This window comes from Drosophila navojoa, chromosome 3 (genome assembly GCF_054131105.1).
Source record: "Drosophila navojoa isolate 15081-1374.11 chromosome 3, UAZ_NAV_1.0, whole genome shotgun sequence".
Taxonomy (NCBI): domain Eukaryota; kingdom Metazoa; phylum Arthropoda; class Insecta; order Diptera; family Drosophilidae; genus Drosophila; species Drosophila navojoa.
The window spans coordinates 21324440-21343746 of record NC_142891.1 but is presented as its reverse complement, the minus strand read 5'-3'; the positions used below and the strand labels follow the sequence as shown (position 1 = coordinate 21343746).

Sequence of the window (19307 nt, the reverse complement as noted above, 5' to 3'; positions counted from 1 at the left end):
AAATAAAGAGAGAAAGAGAAAGACAGAGAGATAGAGATAGACAATACTGATAAGCGTTGATCGCACTGTGCAATCGCTTGCATTGTTTATGCAATGCATAGCAGATTTAGATTTGGCTAATTACGTAGGGATTAGGTACAGTTTCAAGCTATGTATGTGTGTGTGTGTGCGCCTAAGCATCACTGAACTTGAACGCTTGATCATGTCTGGCATTCATGCGCTTATCATGACGCTAAACCTACGGTTTACGTGATGCCTGGAATTTGCAATAACATTTATTTGAGCAAATCAATTCTTAGTCATTTGCCTCCTGCATTTGATAACCCGTTCAAGGGTCGCTTGAATGCATTTATTTATATTTACATTTAATTGCTGTTTGACGCAAGCTCTATTTAAAGACGCAAAAAAGTAACGGCTGTACCATAGCTGGCAGCTAGTGTCTGCTGCTGCGGCTATCGATCGCACTTATTGGCGCGCTTTTCTAGACACATCGATAACTTTTTTCGCATTGTTTATTTACATTGGCATAAATACAAACTAAACATGGATCCTTCAATTATTGAGTTTATTGGCGAGAAATCCATGATTAGTATTATTCCCAACTTCTCAAATGAACCGCTGCATCTCGTTTATGGCTCGGTGGGTCCATTTCGTGCTGGCTTTCCAGTTTTTGTGCCCCTGTGGCTTGCCACACATTTGCGAAAGCAACAAAAATGCCGAATTGTGCCGCCCGAATGGATGGAGCTGGAAACACTGGAGGAGATTAAGGAGGAAGAGAAGCGCTCCAAGTGAGTTCACAAATGATAATAATCTGTATATTTTACTCAATTATATGCATTGGTCTTAGATTCTTCACAAAGATGCCCAGCGAGCATTACATGGTAGTCGCTCAACTGGTCATGAGCACAGCTCCAGATGATGTGCCACGCTGCGAGGAGCTGCGCACTATTATTAAGGACATCTTCGACATACGTGAATCTAAACTGCGCACCTCTATCGATGCCTTTATCAAGGGCGAAGGAACCTACGCCAAGCTGGATAATTTAACGCTCTTAGAAATTCACAGTGTTCGTCCTATTCTGCCCTATTCCCTGGATCACATAGCGCGCTACCAAAGAATGGCCACTGCCTCGCAGCGAGATACCTCTATGTTGGGCTTAAACACAACGGGCAGCGCTTCAGGCACAGGCTCTATGAGCAATTCCCTTTTTACACAGTAAAAATTGGTGATAAATAAGCTTAAGTTTAATTTTAGATAAATAAATATAAATCAGAGAAGAATCAATTTAAATCATTCTTTAGTTTTTGTAATAAAAAATTATTTTTATTTTTCATTTCGTTCTTTGTTAACAGTTTCAGGATGTATTCTCTTCACATGTCTGCATAGGTTATCCCAGCGAGGCGTTACAAACTTGCAACCAGCAATAATACACACATGCAGCTCGACACCTGCACCAGGATTCTCCATGTGCCTGACAATATGTCGCTTAATATTATAACAACGATTCGTACGATAGCTGCAACTGTTGCATTCATACGTTTTAGTTTTTCCCTTCTGATAGGTTTTTCTGCAATAAAACAAATTAATTATATATGTACATATCTGTATGTCGAATAGTTTGTTACTCACTTCGGCTTAACAATATTTTGTTTGTTGATTTTGGTTTCTTTCTTTGACTGTGCTTCACTTATTGGCTCTGGATACTCTTCCATTGACTCGTCATTCTCATCATATGGCAGTGATGCTTGGTCATCGTCCACAGAAGCAAACTCCTCTTCCTCTTCTTCTTCATTCACTGGAGATTCAATACTTCGTGCAGTTGATAGATTTCCATCGTCGCTGAGCGTGGGCTCCTCTTGACATGACATTTTAGTCTCTTTCTTTTTTTTTGTCTTTGTAGTTGTATTGATCGATTCACGATGTATTCCTTGTCTGTGTCGTATGAGATTATCCCAACGCAATGATGTGAAGGAGCAGCCAGCATATGGACAAATGTGCTGCAGCTCCATTGGAGGTTTCTCGTAGTGGTTGACCAAATGTCGTTGAACATTGTAGGCGCGATTGGTTTGATAGCTGCATTTTGGGCATTTATATATTGTAGCTGATTTCGGTGCTTTCTTGGGCACTATTACTATAACATCATCTTCCATTTTCTTCTTTTTTTGCTCTAAAATTAAACCTAAATATAAGAATTCACATTAGGAAAAAGCAGCTATCAGAGAACTTGACTTACTTACCGCCAAATATTGAAGTTTAAGAAAAATATCATATACAAGCTTAGTTCTGGTTAAACATTATTAATTGATTATCGCGAAGAAAGCAAAAATTAATATTGTTAATTTTTTTGTTTTCAATCATTTATTTACAAGCGAAACATACAATTCGAACAGCTGAGAGCAGAGTGTGGCCGTATATAATTATTGCTCGACACGTCGATGTCATCGATGCTTGGTAAAATCACTAACCACAGTGGGAAAATATCGTGTAAAAAGAGGATCATTTAAAACTATGATAAGCAAATGTACAGACAAATAACAAATTAAAATTCAAGTACATACAAAAATAAGACTGTCTAAATTTATATTTTGTCAGATTAAATTAGTTTAAATATATACAATATATATTTGCTAGATGCTAGCATAAAAAAGTTCAACAGCTATGATTTCACATGTATTCGATTTGGTCAATTAAAATTTTGTAAATAATAACGAAGACAGAGCTGCTTATTGTGGGCGCGCTCCTTCGACTATAATACCGATCATTATTTTATTGATATATCTAAATATTCATATCGCTATATCAGCTGTTTTATAAATACAATGTCCGCGTTGCGCTGTGAACGACATTTATGACGCGGACAGCAAAAAGTTGTGGTCGACTAAACTCTGTTAAAAATTGAGAAATATTGCAGGAAAGATGAGCGAGCCTGCGGCGACTGCAGTGGCCGATGCCGCTGTCGTTCCATCGATAGGCAACAATAAAATACACTTTTCCAAGGAAGTGAAGCAGGTCATAGACAAGGTGAGTGACTTGACATAGAACATATGCCACGATTGTGACACCTAAATAATTGTCTTGTGAAGGTCTTGAAAACGGACGAACAGGATCCTATGGATGCACCGGATTTCAATACTGTAGACTACATCAACCAATTGTTTCCCAATGAGCAGTCGCTGGCCACCATCGATGAGACGATTCAGCGAATGCAATGCGAAGTCTCTCTAATCGATGATAATATTCGCTCTGTGGTGCGTGGGCAGACGAACACGGGCCAGGATGGGCAATTGGCGTTGTGCGAGGCACAGAAGGTGATCAGTTCACTATACAGCCATATTATTGATGTGAAAACTCGCGCCGAACGCACCGAGGAAATGGTCAAGGAAATTACGCGTGATATAAAGCAATTGGATTGTGCGAAGCGAAATCTAACATCAGCCATAACTACGCTGAATCATTTGCATATGCTTGTCGGGGGCATTGAGAGCTTGAATGAGCTAATTGTGCGTCGCTCCTATGGCGAGATTCTTAATCCACTGCAAGCCATTACAGAAGTGAATCAGCATTTCCAACAGTATTCGGACATTGAGGAAATCAAGGTGGGATATTTAACTAATGAAAAGATTATCATTTAATCACATCAATTTATATTTTAGAATCTCTCCCAAAGCGTGGACAAAATCCAAGTGACATTGGCTCAGCAAATCACCGAGGATTTCAAAGAGGCCTTCGCCAGCAAACCTTCCACGCAACACAAATTGGGCTTAAATCAATTGGCGGATGCTTGCAAGGTGATGTCTGTGCTGGACGCCAAGGTTAAAAAGGAGCTGCTCAAATGGTTTATAGCCCAACAGCTGGAGGAGTATATGCATTTGTTTCACGAGAATCAGGATATTGCGTGGTTGGATAAGATCGATAAACGCTATGCCTGGCTTAAGCGTCACCTACTCGACTTCGAGGATAAATATGGCGCTGTCTTTCCGCTCGACTGGGAAGTGTCAGAGCGCATTACGGTAGAGTTTTGTCGCCAGACGCGTCAACAGCTGTCGCAGATCATGGCCAAGCGAACGAACGAGATTGATGTGCGCCTGCTACTGTTCGCAATTAATAAGACGCAAGCCTTTGAGCAACTGCTCTCCAAACGTTTTACAGGCATCACTTTGGGTGCCACGCCCGCCGAGCAGACGCGAGTGCTCACACTTCCAGCGACAGCGGAGACGCCGCTCACCGCGACTGTATTCCACGACCAGATTGGCCAATGTTTTAAGCCACATTTGGACATTTATATACGCAGCATTGATCGCAATCTGTCCGAATTGCTAGAGAAATTCATTGAGATGTCGAAGGAGCCGTACAAGTTTGCAGAGGCCAAGACCACCGTCTATCCCAGTTCGGGTGATCTATTTGTCTTCTACAAGAAGTGCATGGTGCAGTGTAATCAGCTGAGCAACGAACAGCCTATGTACGATCTGGCACTAGTATTTAAAAAGTATTTGCGCGAGTACGCTGCCAAAGTGCTGGAGGGCAGCACGCCAAAGGTGGTGACCAGCAGCACCGGCAGTTCCATTGGCAAAAGTGTTTCGTTGCTGACGCGCGACATGCAGAATCTGTCCACAGCTGCCGGCCAGGTGTTCCACAACTTTCTGAAAGAGGGCGACACTCAGCGCTTCGCTCGGGATGATCTTGTGCGTATTTGCTGTGTCCTCACCACAGGTGAATATTGCCTTGAGACGGTGCAACAGCTGGAGGATAAACTGAAGGAGAAAGTAACGCCTGCTTATGTTAGCAAAATAGATATGAGCGAGGAGAAGGATGTGTTCCACCGGTAAGAGATTTATCTATAGAAATCCTATACAAAAAGTTATCATTGTAATTCCTCTCCTCTCACAGCATAATTTCCAACTGCATACAGTTGCTCGTCCAGGATCTAGAGGCTGGCTGTGAGGCTTCCTTGCAGGCCATGGCCAAGGTGCAGTGGCAGCACATCAGCAACGTGGGCGATCAGAGCGCTTTCATTAGCAGCATTTGCAGCAACTTCAAACAAACGGTTCCCACCATACGCGATACACTCGCCAGCTCCCGCAAATACTTTACGCAATTCTGTCACCGCTTTGTTGCCGCTTTCATTCCCAAGTTCATCAATGTGCTCTACAGATGCAAGCTGACTCTGTCGGATGGCTCCAACAATGTGCTGGGCTGTGAGCAGCTGCTGTTGGACACGCATTCGCTGAAGACGGCGCTGCTGGAACTGCCTTCGGTGGGCTCGAGTGTGAATCGCAAGGCGCCGACGAGCTACACCAAGGTTGTGGTCAAGGATATGACGCGTGCCGAAATGATCATCAAAGTGGTCATGACGCCCGTCCAGCCGCCGGCGCACTTTACACAGCAGGTGCTGAAACTGCTGCCGGACATAACCATAGCCGAATACCAGAAAATATTGGACATGAAGGCGGTGAAGCGAGTCGATCAGCTGCAGCTCATTGATCTCTTCAAGCACACGGCCTCCGCGGCGGCCGTCAGTGGACTGATGGACGCACCAGCCAGCGAAGAGGAGACACCAACGGTCAGTGACACGCCTGCACCTACCACAGAGGAGCCAGAGGCAATAGCAAATCCCACACCCGATGCCACAGCGACGGCAAGCACTACCACAGCAAATGCCACGCCCAAGCGCGCCTTCATCTTTAGCGTGGGCAGCTTTACGGGTAGTGCGGACAAGAATGCCGATGGCAGTTCCCAAACGGGCATCCGCAAGCTGGAGAGCTTGCTCAAGAAACGGTTTCCCTAGTCAAATGCGCTAATTAGTAAATACTAAATCTAGTATTCCATTCCATTAGTTCGATGTAATTCTGAATGGAAACAAAACCTGTTTCACTCAAAAGCCTAACATTAAGTTAGTATTCTTAATGAACTGACCAGATTTCTAATATATATATTTTCAAGCATTTTCTTGGCCTTCGAAAAAAAAATGATAATAATATTAAAAGACACAATATAAGTTTACTGAATATGGTATTTGCTTTTATTATAGACTTGACTTTTCTTAGCTTTAAAACCATTAGCTTATGTGACTATATTGAAAGTTGTATATATCTTAGATGTTCGTTAATGACTAAGTTGGTTGCTTAAACACTGTGGAGCTCTTAGATATCTAGGGTTTGCTTTTATTTTATGTACATGCAATAACTAAATAAGGAAATTCCTCTTCTCCTTTTCTTTGTTGTTAAAATAAACCGTACGATCTATGATTTGAAGATCTTTTGAAAGTTTTGAAAGTCGCCAATGAGAGCGCACAAAAAATACAAATCTCTATAACGAATGACTTAAGACACGAACTAAATTAGAGCGTAAAATTAATATTTGAATATTTCTGTTGAAATTTGTTGTTCTTGTTCTTGTTGTTTGTCTTTATGTTTAATATGCTTTGGTTTAATTCCAGCACTGCAAAACCTATATAGTTACTATATATAGTTGTATATATAATGTATATATATATTCATGTGTGTATGTATGTAAATAAGCTATATGACTATTACGCAGTAGGCGTGGCTGATCAGCATTCAAAGGCCAGTTAGCAAACAATTGGCTAACAACGCCCGAAGCCGAGGCTAACACTTGCTCTTCTTCTTCTTAAGTTCTATTTACACAGGGCTAGTCTCACACACACTCTCACATTCAAATACACGGTATTTAAGGAAGTCGAGTATGCCTAAGGCTACACAAATGGGGAGTCATCCTCGTTGGTGTCGTCTTCTTCTGCTTTCCCTTAGACAGCCACAATTTTGCTGGGATCCACCTTGACACGCAGAAAGACGGTGTCGGCCTTGATGAAGGGGCGGCTATGCAGCAGCTCGTGCGAGATGAAACGTGGAAAGCCGAAGCCCAGCTGATCGGGTTCGTTTGATGGCCGTTGGAAGTTCTCCCAGGTTGGATCGGGCACAAAGGACTCGGCCACGCCGCCCTGGCCGCTCTGGGCGCCCTGCTCGAACAGCGTGAAGGTGATCGAGTGCGAGAAGGGCCACTTGAGCAGTGCATCATATTCCCCGGGCAGCACTTTGATGTACACCGAGACATGGGTGTTCTCGCCCGGTCCGTTGCCATTGAGAAACATCGAGGCTTGCAGCTTGTAGCCGTACTGTGAGGTGTAGAACGGCGGCGAGACCAGCTCCAGGCCGTCCTTGCCGCGCGCCTCATTCATTTTGGCCGACCAATCGGTGATCTTCCACAGCAGCGTGCCGGTGTAGTTAATCGACAGCTTGGACACCGCCGACTTGAGCATCTGGATCTGCTGACCCTGGCGGCTGCTGAGCGCCACCATCAGCGACAAGTGAGCCGCGGCGCTGTTCTCCAGATGCGCCTCCAGCAGCTGGCGCGGACCTTTGAAGCGGCAGCCAGCCTCCTTGAAGCTGCAGGCCAGAGCCAGCGACTGGCACTCGTCGCGCAGATGCGCCTCCAGCTCGCCGCGTGGTATGGGACCCGCATCGCAGCGCTGCGGGCAGGCGAGCGGAGTGCGCGGACACTGGGCCGCATGCAGCTGCAGCGTGTCGGCCGAGAACTCGCGCTGGCAGTGGACGCAGCGACGCAAGCGCTTGGCGCAGTCCTTCGACTTGTGCAGGCTCATGCGACCGCGCAGCACACGCTGGCCGCACTTGGCCTCGCAGTAGACCGGCTCCTGGCCGCAGCTGCCGTTGTGCTCCTCCAGGCCAGCGCCCGAGAACTCGCTCTGGCAGAACTCGCAGCGTGTGCGACGCATCGTGCAGGTGTACTGCAGGTGGTCGGTCATCATGATGCGCGGTATCTGGGCGCCACACTTGTTGGGGCACTGCGTGGCGTCGTGCTTGCACGTGTTCAAATGGGCCTTCAGCTTGCGCAGCTCATCCGACCACTTGCAGCCCTGCTTGTGGTGTATGCAAAAGACCAGCGAGCCCATTATCGCTTGCTTCGGATCGGGACCAGGATAGATCTGCAAGGCATAAAGGAGAGAAGCGATTAGTGTGAGTTTTTTGAGTCGTATATATGTATCTATTAATAGGTAATCTTTAGGAAAAGTATCTTAAGGATGCCAAATCCTTAAAGGAGTCTCTCAGATACAAAGATGAATGCTTCATATAATGGAAGATGAAAAGGTTGAGTTACAAATTCGATTAGATTGAAAAAACAATCAGCAGATGCAAGATCTTTCAAGAACAATAATTCTCAGATACCATATGCCCAAGTCGTATGCCATGTTTGTATGAATATATAAGAATACTTTCTTAAGTGCCTACTTGATGATCAAATGAGGAGAGATCTGTAGATACGCTATCCTTAGTGCCACTTAAATACTTATCAGAAATGAAATCCCACTCAAACAATGCTTTAGTATCTATGTTTTAGATTCCAGATGCGACAGACAATATATTTTTGTATTATTTTAAACTAAAATGTATTTTTAAAGTTAAAGTATCTTACAGATACAATATCCTTCGCACTCACTTTACACTTGACTTTGCCAAAACGTTGCCAAAAACCCATCGAACTCAACTCACGAACTTGCAGTTCTCGACTGTTGTAGGTGCTAGACTAGGCGAAGACTTTTATACCTCACTATGATTGATTTGTTCCTGATTCCTGTTCTCGCCTATCTGCTGATAAGCCATATTTAAGGATGCAGCTACATAGGTGTTTTATCTACTTAGCCAGCCCAACCTCTTCATTTGATTTTCAGGTTTCTTTCAGTTTTCTTTTTATGTTCAGGTACCTAAAGCGAGATTTGCTACCTGCAGCTACCACACCTCACACATCTAAAAGTCGTCAACTGTTTACACATGACTGATCATGTTCTTAGACACACACACACACACACACCTAGACATAGGCATAGAGGCACTTCCTGTCTCCCATTTTGGGTTTGCTTGACTGCATTTTGTGCATGCGCCTGGGTTCTAGGCGCGCTCGCTGCATACTTTTCTTTTGCTTTGCCTGCTTTTCTCTTAATTACAACAACGCAGGGGGAGCAGGGGGCGTGGCTAACAGGGAATGCGGCGCAGCAACTAACATCCGGCGCGTCGTTATATTATATACATATACATATATAAGAAATTATGCGAAAATATGCAATCTAATTAGAGGAAACTTTTCATGTGAAAAAGAAAAATGTTTAAATGCGACAATGTAAATTCCTGAGCTGATTGACCGACTGATTGATTGATGAAGAAGCGAATTATATGCAACTAACTGTTGCCAATTCCACTCGTCAATGTGAAAAATGAGTGGAAATGGTTTGTTTATTTCGGAAATTCCATATTGTAAATGCAATTGAATTTCACTGTGAAGTCTTTGCTCAGGCATTGCCACATAACTGTATATGTACTCAGGCACACATGTGTGTTTATCTGGGTGTGTGTGCGTGCGTGTATGATCGATACCCCAGTACCCCTTTTTTTTCGTTCTCCAACAGCTTTGCAGCTCCTAACCGAGCGTCGCGACATTTCCGGTTGACTCTTTTAATTGACCTTATCTGCAGCTCGACGGCGCTTCGGGCTGAGCGTGGCTTGAGTTTTGATAAATGAACATGTCTTGACATGTCGCACAGCCCTACAACAACATCTACCCAAGAGAGTGAGAGAGTGAGAGCGAATGACATCAAAATGAAAGATATATAATAAGCAATTAACACATAAGCCGAGCCCCGTCCGGGTCGCTCGCTCTGGAATGGGCGTAAAGCATGAAAAAATAATCATAAAACAAAAAAATGAGAAAAATATAATAATAATACACATATGTACATACATACATACATTTCTATGGAACTGCCTTTTGCTGGTAATTTAATTTAGCTTGGAAACAAGTTTTGCGCTATTCTTACTTCATAGACTTCATTTTTTTATGTCAACTAAAAAAAAGAGCATTAAAAACTGAACTTCAATTTTGTTCCACGAAACTGTTGACCAATTAGCTAAATTTCTGAATTGGGTGCCGAAGATTCATGCAGTCAGAGCATATCTCTCGATGCATAAACAAATTTAAGGAAATGGAGTTTGTGTAAACATGATGTAAATGATGTAAACATTAATTGAAAACCGGCGAGAAGATCAAAAGGCCGACGACTGTTTGTCAACTTGGAGAGCAATGCCAACTGTTTACAGGGAAATCAAACAGGAACAGCGACAGACGATCGAGATGTGGCAGAGGCGGGGCAAGAGGGAGCCAGCTAGAGATCATTGACTTTTTATACAAGCAATTACTTCAGTTTTATACATATATATTTTTTCTAAGACCCTGGACCACACAGCATAGCTCAAATGATTATATACTATATAATTTAAGTGAACCGGAAAAATATATAAATATAATGGATCAGTCCGGTGTCAATTCGGCTACCTTGAAGACAACAAAAATGTATATATAAAACTCTGTTGGGGCGTCTTGAGCTACATTGAACTCCAGTTAGATGATAAACGAATATCACTTTAAAAACAGTTTGCCAAATGTTACGTAATGCTAAATGAAAAACAAAAAATCCATTTGCTGCACTCCAAATCATGTTATATAAAACTCAAATCATTTAAAATTCAATTTGTGCGTGCAGACCATGAAAATGAAAGCGCAGACAGCAGACAGAAGAAAAAAAAAAAACAATAAACAAAACAAAACATTGTTGAATGAAAAAAAAAAAAAAAAATTAACAAACTAAACAAAACAAGCATAACAATTAACAAAAAAAAGAAGCTTAAGCAAAATTAATTAACTTTAAGAATCGAACAAAAGACAAAAGCTTTTTTTTTTTGACAGAGGATAACAAATGCTTAAAGATCTATAAACAGAGTATAGATAACATGGATAGTGTATTATATATATTATATATGCATGCTATAGAGGTAGTGATAGTAAATAAATTAGAAATACTAAAGTAGCAAAGTAGTCTATATAGACTATCTGTATATAAGCTATAATAAAGTAGTTAGGTCTGAAAATAATATTGTCTTTAAAGTAGTCTCAAATGGACTACAATTAAATGAAATTTACTTTAGTTTGAGCAGGGTTTAGTTCATTCAAGTCCGGGGTACCTATAAAGACTGTCATGTCAGAAAAATAACCCTAATATAATAAACGTGTAACAGTCGACAGTTTTATTTTTATGAGGCACCGGCTGCAAGCAGCACTTGGCCGCACTTGGAACATAAAAATTTAATTTTGAAAGCGAACAAAAAAAAAAAAACAAAAAAAAAATAAAAATAAGGAGAAGAATTTATCCATTCTGATAATTTTAGAAAATGCTGGCAGTGCAACGGCTTCTTGGCATGGGTCTAATATAATCCCACATAAAAGCGGCGAGAAAGGAAGATGGTGCTCATCCATAAAGTTCAAGGCGCTCGTAGATATAGTCGGGAGCTGCTGACATGTTTGTTTTATTTTTGTTGGCTTTTTTATGGGTTGCTGCTCATGGGTTGGGGGTGACTTCTGGACCCAATCAGGCAGCAATTAAATCCCATACCAACGCATTGTTTATGTTATTGTTGAAAGTTTCTCGAAGCACCAAATAAAAAGAAAAGTTTTTTGGGCATGTTTTCGACATTATTAATAGACAAGCTCTGGGGAGGGTGCCCGAGATACGAGTATATACCATTCCATCTAATTCTTTTTGTTTCTCTTTCTGCTCTTTTTTTAATAGCGAGTGCCTGGCATATGTTATTAGCTGTTCCGCTTCATAAGCTCTAATTAACTTCAATTTCACAGAGCAAAATACAAATATAATAATAATAATAATGATAGTTCATAACATATATAAAATATTTGTTAATTTCTACAAAGATTTCTAAATATTTATGGTTCTTTATATAAGTTTATAACAGTTTTTCATGTGTCAATAGGCGTGCACGATTTCTCGACATGTTAAAATGATCATCAAACGTTTCATTCAGCGAACAATCTGGCCAGATTGACTGCAAGTTAGCACCTTGCCACCTATTAGAACTGCACCGCGGGCAATTTCCGTTCGGTATGCATTGCATTGTTCGAAGTTCGAACAAAATACATAGTTATAATGGGCACAGGGGCATAGGCACAGTGGGGCGCCACATGCCGGCCAAAAGTTGAAATCGAAGACAAACAGAACTTGGCATGGGTCTCACTTCTTCTTCTTCTTCTTCACGTGCTCTTTTGTATGTGTGCTTGGTACGTGAGCATAGGAATTAGTTGTTGTTTGGCTAAACAATTTTCAGCGTTCATATGACTGTTATTATGAGAGCTTGGCTCGAAAATTGTGCTAAATGTTTTCGTATCAAATTAGAGCGCTTTGGCATATATTTGCTAGAACTGAAAACTTCCCACAGTATTCTGGCCTTTATGTTGATGTTGTTGTTGTTTCTGTTGCTGTTGATTGTTGTTTATGTACCTGACTCGAAACAGCTGTGCAACAGGTTTAAGCTTTGGTTTATGTTTATTTCGTTGATGATGATGAAATAGAACGCCTCAAATGGGCGTAGCGCTGACCTAATAAAATGCATGCTACAGGTCTAAAATGCAGCGTTAGCAGTTAAAAAGAAAAAACAGCTGATGCGCAGTTTTATGAATTTCACAAAGAGCTGCGAATGCTGCTGTAGTAGCAGCAGCAACAACAACAGCAACAGCCATAACAATTACAACAATAACATTTACAGATATACACACATATAAATACATACATGAGAGCGCGGACAGCTGCAAAAATGAAAACAAAACATAAGCAAAAGCCACAAACCCGTTTTGAGCGCATTCGTAAAGAGAGCGGGTGAGCAGGAGAGTCGGAGAGCGCAGCAGAGCAGCTGTTTCTTTTTGTCTCCTCGTCTGTTTCTCCTAATTCACGCTCTGCACCTGCACGCATACAACACCAAGAGCTCACATACATATAGAATGACTGGCTGTTGTTTTTATTTACATGCATTTATTTTTGGCTGCCAGCTCAATTGCGAATTTCAAATTGCAAATATCAAATGTTCTAAATGCAGCGTTGCCACACTTTAGGCGCTTGTTATTGCCCCACTCGCGGCAGCCGCAGCATCGCGATGTTGCAATGGTCGCTCTGCTGCAGGTGAACTTTGTGCTGGTTTTTTGTAGATTGTTGGGGATAACTGCCGCAACAGCTGCTATAGCTGTTTTGTAATAATAAAATATATAAGTATGTATGTATGTATGTAAAAAACGGTGCTGTTCGATGCGGGCAGCAGCTGCCGGACAGGAAGCGACAGCAACAACATGCTGACGTTGCTTTTGTTGGCCAAGTTAAGTTGGGTTCGTCGTCTGGTATTTGGCGCGACAGCAGCACTTTTTGCTCTTTATGGCAAAAGCAGTGCTGAAAAACTTCGCTTTTTTTATCAGTTGAATCTAGCAATGTATGTAAGTTAGCGGGAATGCCAAATACTAATGGATTTAGCTTGAACTTAAAGTTCTTAGTTCTTAGCTGCGCACACTTCAACTTTTTGCTTAGCTTTTTTATTCTCCTGAAATTATTTGTTGTATATATTTTGATGAATTAAATTGGAAGTCAACTACTACAATATATACAACTACACTTTAAATTATTTAACACAAATTTAGCTATAATTTCGTCAACTTGCTGTTTATTTTTGGTTTCTTTCAAGCTAGCAGCACTGTTGACAATATTTTCGGCTGACACATTTTTGACACGCACCGGGAGAAAACAGTTGACTCAGCTGAAATACACATACACACACACACACTCACAGCAAGTCTGATTAGCAGTTGAGTGTGAAATTCTAAAGTTTGCGCCGCGGAGTCTAATCAAAAGTCAGTTTCTACAGCACGTTCCGAGCGGGTGAAAATATGTCTGCAACTTGAAGTGTGGGAAAATTGATTGCGAAATGGATTAAACTGTGGGAAATGCTTTTCCAATCTAGCGGAAATTGTGCCTGGGCCAGTGCCAGTGCCGGATGCCAACTGTTGCAACTGGACGCTAGCTGTAAATATGTGTGGCATGTGCTTGGTGGCAGACGCCTCCACAACAGCAACCAGTTAACTGGTTTACCTTTGGCCAAGGATGTTTGGCTGCCATTGGAAAAGTTGTTTGGCCGCTTTTCCATAGCTGTCCAAAGCTGGCCAAAATACAAATCATGCGAATCAAACTGGTTTTCCAGCCAAATGGCAAATCGCATCGACTTTCTGACTTATATAAGCGCATTTTTTCTCTTCTAACGGTTCATTTGGTTCATTGCTTGTTGTTTGCACGTCCGATCCGCACCGATCCATTGCCGATCCACTGCTGGGCAGACGACGCCTTTCAACTTTGGCATTTAATGCCGCCGCAGTAGCGGCGCCTAGGCTGACAGTCACGATTTTCCACGGTACAACATAGTGTGGCATGTTACTGTGGCACATTGCCCACTGCATTGTGGTTTGAGGGTGTGGCACAAACATATGTCTGCACCGACATATTGATAGCTATGCTAAGCCACAAGGTATTTACTTGGTCAGCCATCGCATTCATGTGCAACACTTGCCGTGCGCCAGCAACTTTGATCTTTCAACAAATTGCAGAAATTTGTATGGCTATTATATATGGGTTATCTGGGACGTGGCTTAAATGGCATAAAGGTGAATACAGAGATATTCTCTAAAAATATACATACAAATGTATGTGCTCTCTAATTATGTATATGGAATATGAAAACGAAATGATAGAATGATAGATAACACTTTTAGACTTCTTATATTAATGGAAAATTTATAGCCATTCTATAGCTTGCTTCAAATATAATCATCTAATTAGCCAACATTTATTTTTCGGAATATTATAATGTGGATCATTAAACAAGAGTATATATATGTATGTATTTATATTGTAAATCAAATCTTTGCAATACTTTAAAGAAAACCAAAATAAAAATGCAGTTCTCACAGAATTTTAAATCAACAAATTGTAGGTCAATTTTGTTATCACTATTATTAATGTGGGTTTTCTCTCAAATAATATATTTACTTTATGAGAGAACGCCTCGCATGGCCCAGCTATCAATCGCATAGATAAACAGACAGATAAATCGTTAACGGTCTTTTTTGTTTGTTTATGTCTCATTTGCAATCATTTTCCCAGGCTACACTCGAAGTTGCATGCACCGTGTGGCACGTTGTGCACATGTGTCGTCTATAAGTACGAAGCGCCCTTTGCTTTCCCATTCCAATTCCAATTCACATTCCCAGTTCAAGCGTAGCGACATCCTGTTTGCTTTTCATTTCTGTTTTTATATGTATGTATCTATTTGGTGGCACATGTGTCGCTAGATTTCTCCCTGTGTATGCGAGTGTTTCTTTAAGGAATTCTGTTTTGAGTGTGTGGCATTCGGTAGATAACTAACAGCTAGCTGGCAACGCCATGACTAATTCGATTAAGCTGTTGCTCGAAAATTTAGTACAAAAGAATGGAAGCTGAACTAAAAACTGATTGCGGCATATGGCAAATAGTTTAAAACGAGCTGGCAGCACCATAACGAACTTGATTATGCAGAATTCTAAGGCAAAGCAAACGAAGTTGAGCTAAAAAGTGTTTACCTACTCCTAATGTTCCTTTTCTTTACATCAATTACTGTGGTATTTTCATATTAAATATTGTTTCTTTTTGCGTATTTGTCAAGCACTACCATAGTTCTATTTATGATCCATAAAAGCGCCGACTTATCTCGCCTAGAAATAATATGCTTATCAGTGAACTGCTGCTGTTTTATAGCACAAGGTATTTATCAACTTTATGATCTATTTACCTTTGGGGAACTGATTGATTGTTAATGATAAACTAAAAGCTAAGGCGCATACGGTGCATATGCCAATTGGCGTACTTAAGGAATTGGGTCAATGAGCTTTATCAGCAGTTGTGTTGACTGTTTGTGCAGCTGCTTGGGCCGAACAGGAAGTGGAACGTTCCCTCTATTCCCTCTGCCTATCCCTATCATGCTCTCTTTGTTACAGTAATAGAAAAAACTTACGATTTGTTCCAGTTCTGTGATGGGCATATTGTTGACGTTGTTGTTGTTGTTGCCCGGAGTTGGTGAATTGTGTGAAGCAGCCGAAGAATGAGAAGAGGATACGGTCGAAGAGGAGCTGCGAGATGTGGCGCAGTTACTGTGCCCTTTGGTCTTGTTACGGGGTGGTGTTGGCGGAGGCACTGGGCTGGCCAGAGTTGAGCAATCCTTGGAATTGCGATTGGGCGATAAACGTGAGGGAAAACTCAACGTTTTGGTCCACTGTGCTAGACTGCGTACCATTTTGTTTTTGTTTCTGTTTTTGCTTTTGTTTGCTATTGAGACTGAATTCCCAAAGTATTTCTAATAACTCGCCAAGTTTCACTCTATACTCGCACAGTTTATCTTTACAGTTTCAAGCACTCATTATTTGGTTGGTATATTTCACAAGATTGCGTATTGCACGACGCACGCGCGACTTTGCTGAATATATTTGCAGTTATTTGCTTTTACTCTCAGTTATTTTCAGTTTAATGCGCACACAAAATGCGAACCGTTTGCGTCGCTAGCTCGAAAGCAACTGAATGAAGGCAGTCGCCGCGCAGCAGAGCTACCCGAGCAGACCCGGCCTCAGTCGCGCTCTCACACACACACGCAAGCAACTCGACGCGGCGCACTGCGCTCACACACATGCGCAATGCTGTCTCGTGCAAGGGAGAGCGCAAGCTGTAGTGCATTTTAGAGCGAGAGCAATACAAACAACTGAAGCAACGACTGCACCAACAGCATATGGAATCCCTCTTTCTCCCTCTTGATTTGCAGTTCGTTTTTTTTGTCATTCTCTTCGTTTGTTCATGTTGATGAAATGATGAAATTGGCAGGCAGCCAAAGCATTTGTTGTTGTATGTAAAACAGCATTGAGAGCATTTGCTGAATGGTGCGAAAACTATGCAGCCGCTGCATGGATGGCTTGAAACGCAGTTCTTAAAAGGCATTCCAAAGGGGTCAAACTCGTAATGATGTGGTAAAAAAATAATGTACATATTTCGAAAGTAAATATGAAGAAATCTATCAAAATTTGAGGCTTTGCAATTTCATGGTATTAAAACTAGGTTAGAGTTTTTATATTTTTAATAATGCAATAAAAAAAATTTAGAAATATATGAACTGTAACTAAAGTATATATGAAATGCTTATACATATAGATATAATACATACATATGTATGTATGTATAAAATGTACATACCATATATAACTTTCAGATCCACATCTCGAAATAACGACTTGATTTGAAGTCCTTTTCTAAATTGATATACCCTATGTTTATATGCGACAGACAACAACCCCTAACACTTTCCGCTCAATTTGGCAACAGGACACTCGCGTCGGGTAGCTACAGTAATTGCCATGTTTATATGTTTGAATTCTCGAAATGTGGTCTAATGATGGCAACAAGCCATTTCTGTTGCAATTACGCAAACGGATCTGAAATGGACGCAGCTGTTGGCCAACAGGAGAAGGGGACAGTGAAGGGAGTTTGTCAATTTTAACGAAACGCACTTCCGTTGGCCACATACCAAAAACCCACGCGAACATCAATGCATACAGTCAAACACACACGCACACACACACATACACAGAATCTAAAAAACCGGCAACAACGGCCTTGCCAAGGTTGACTGAACATGTTGAGCTGTGGCCCGTTGCCGAAAAAAAATATATGTGTGGCATAAAACAAAAGCGGGCAACAAGAAAAGCTGTCAAGAGAGAGAGAGAAAGAGAGAGAGAGTGCCACAGCAGCTGTCTGGAGAGAGACCCAGGGCAGAGAGATCTCCAGCGTTGGCCAAAACAACTCTTGCTCCTCTCTATGTATCCCTCTCTATCTGTCTTGCTCTCTCTTTCTTTTTCGCTCTCTCTCACTTCACAACTCTCTTTTCATTTAATGGCACAAAAGCCGCTTACAAGCTCAACGTTGACAGCATTTTCATCTGGTTAGGAAATGGGCTCAGACTTTGAAAGTGTGATTACCCTGTAAACAAAATAAGAGCATATACATATGTACATATGTATGTATAATCTTATCAACTTTATTTTCATCAAAAGTCTAATCCTTATTTGAAACTCTTATACTGTCTTATATTACAATATAAGATTATATATAAACTTATATATGTATAAGACATATGCTAGACATTCACTCTTTAGGGTATTTCAAGCTCATATATTTTTGTTGTTCAAGCCCTCGCTGAAAGTACGCGCTCTGTTTGGTTTTTTGGCCAGCTGCTAATTAGTTGGCATAGTTGTGGCCCATTGCTCACTGCACATTCCCGCCAATTTCTAAATTCCAGAGCATCTTGACATCACGTGTCGGCCATAACTGTTGCAGATGCATTCCATTGCCAATCAGTGCGAATGCGCATTGTTCGGGCAGAGGACATTGTGTGGTCGCATAGCAGCAGGAAAATTGAAAAAGGAAACGGGAAACTCTCTCTCTTCATACATACATATGCGTGTGTGTGTGTGCGTGTGTGCCTGGCAGCTGTTTTATTTGGTCGAAACAATGCGCTTATTGACAGTTTGTTAAAGGTGTCGCATGCATTGGCAGACAAAGGATACTGCGTAGTATCCTGTATACATACATACATACCTTCTGTAGCCATGTTTTATGTATCCGTCATGCATATTTCCGTAGTGGAATAAAAGAATTTCAGGCATTAAGGAATTTGTTTCCATTTTGCTTTTGTGTGCAGAGAATATAAACATTTTTGTGGAATCTCGCATTTGAATATGAGAGATTTTGCATTACTCGACCTATTACTCATATTCATATGTATAGTCTGTAATATGTTCTATGCACTCTAGGCAAATATAGCTCTCTTTTTCTACAAATTAATGTTATTTTATTGGCATAGTTATGATATCATGCATGAATTATGTTCAGCTATCGAGAATAGATGGAGAGGAGCAGTAGAAAATGTCCCCATTATAAATGGGTTATGTTATGTTTTTGAGATGTATGAGACCACAACAGACATTATCAAGCGGAACTTTCGTAAGAATGATGTATATATTGAAATGTAAGATGTCATACTGTGTCACTTTATACAATATAAATACCATATTATATATTATACTTATATATATATGTATGTTTTTATATATGTAGTCTACTACGCCATACGAAAGTTATCTTTTCCTACAGTTCCTTCATATTATTTCCCACTCTGTGTGAATTTTCACAGCCAATTTGGCAGCAATATTAATTGGCATTTAATTAATTTTCATTCAATCATTAATAATCAGAAAGAAAAGGGAATGTAAATTTGTTTTACATCTTATGTAGGAAAGTCAATAACGTTGTGAATTTGTAATTTTC

At 41.0% G+C, this 19307-nt stretch overlaps 4 protein-coding genes across 6 annotated transcripts in view; 2 read left to right on the top strand and 2 right to left on the bottom strand.

Moving 5' to 3' along the window:
- Positions 1-172: 172 nt before the first annotated feature.
- Positions 173-1292, top strand: Psf2 (DNA replication complex GINS protein PSF2-like protein). The gene is made up of 2 exons (XM_030384590.2): positions 173-788; positions 848-1292. The coding sequence occupies exons 1-2, from the start codon at positions 544-546 to the stop codon at positions 1218-1220; spliced, it is 618 nt and encodes a 205-aa protein (XP_030240450.1). The 5' UTR covers positions 173-543; the 3' UTR covers positions 1221-1292.
- Positions 1224-2397, bottom strand: LOC115562654 (uncharacterized). The gene is made up of 3 exons (XM_089258019.1): positions 2239-2397; positions 1631-2180; positions 1224-1568 (listed from the first exon to the last, which is right to left on the bottom strand). Exons 2-3 carry the CDS (start codon positions 2149-2151, stop codon positions 1325-1327), a joined length of 765 nt encoding a protein of 254 aa, XP_089114145.1. The 5' UTR covers positions 2152-2180; positions 2239-2397; the 3' UTR covers positions 1224-1324.
- Positions 2398-2719: 322 nt separating this feature from the next.
- Positions 2720-6006, top strand: Vps53 (vacuolar protein sorting 53). The gene is made up of 4 exons (XM_030384583.2): positions 2720-3022; positions 3085-3597; positions 3655-4823; positions 4889-6006. The coding sequence occupies exons 1-4, from the start codon at positions 2918-2920 to the stop codon at positions 5784-5786; spliced, it is 2685 nt and encodes an 894-aa protein (XP_030240443.1). The 5' UTR covers positions 2720-2917; the 3' UTR covers positions 5787-6006.
- The window catches only part of Traf4 (TNF receptor associated factor 4), a 25884-nt gene continuing 12570 nt past the window's right edge, over positions 5994-19307 (bottom strand). The window contains exons 1-2 of one of the 3 annotated variants that reach the window (XM_030384587.2): positions 15955-16528; positions 5994-7961 (exon numbers count right to left, since the gene is read on the bottom strand). In XM_030384587.2, coding sequence (XP_030240447.1) covers positions 6765-7961; positions 15955-16233 — 1476 coding nt within the window. In that variant the 5' untranslated portion in view covers positions 16234-16528 and the 3' untranslated portion in view covers positions 5994-6764. Of the gene's footprint in view, positions 7962-8473; positions 8708-15954; positions 16529-19307 lie in introns of those variants that run through there. The other 2 variants (XM_089257216.1, XM_030384584.2) reach the window with 2 other exon arrangements.

Bases quoted from the DNA above. Each gene is read 5' to 3' on its own strand.
- LOC115562654 (XM_089258019.1), bottom strand. From the start codon at position 2,151: ATGGAAGATGATGTTATAGTAATAGTGCCCAAGAAAGCACCGAAATCA. The intron at 1,569-1,630 runs GTGAGTAACAAA...GTTTTATTGCAG, and splicing joins CAAAATATTGTTAAGCCGAA to AAAAACCTATCAGAAGGGAA.
- Vps53 (XM_030384583.2), top strand. From the start codon at position 2,918: ATGAGCGAGCCTGCGGCGACTGCAGTGGCCGATGCCGCTGTCGTTCCA. The intron at 3,023-3,084 runs GTGAGTGACTTG...TGTCTTGTGAAG, and splicing joins TGAAGCAGGTCATAGACAAG to GTCTTGAAAACGGACGAACA. The intron at 4,824-4,888 runs GTAAGAGATTTA...CTCCTCTCACAG, and splicing joins GAGAAGGATGTGTTCCACCG to CATAATTTCCAACTGCATAC.
- Psf2 (XM_030384590.2), top strand. From the start codon at position 544: ATGGATCCTTCAATTATTGAGTTTATTGGCGAGAAATCCATGATTAGT. The intron at 789-847 runs GTGAGTTCACAA...CATTGGTCTTAG, and splicing joins GAGGAAGAGAAGCGCTCCAA to ATTCTTCACAAAGATGCCCA.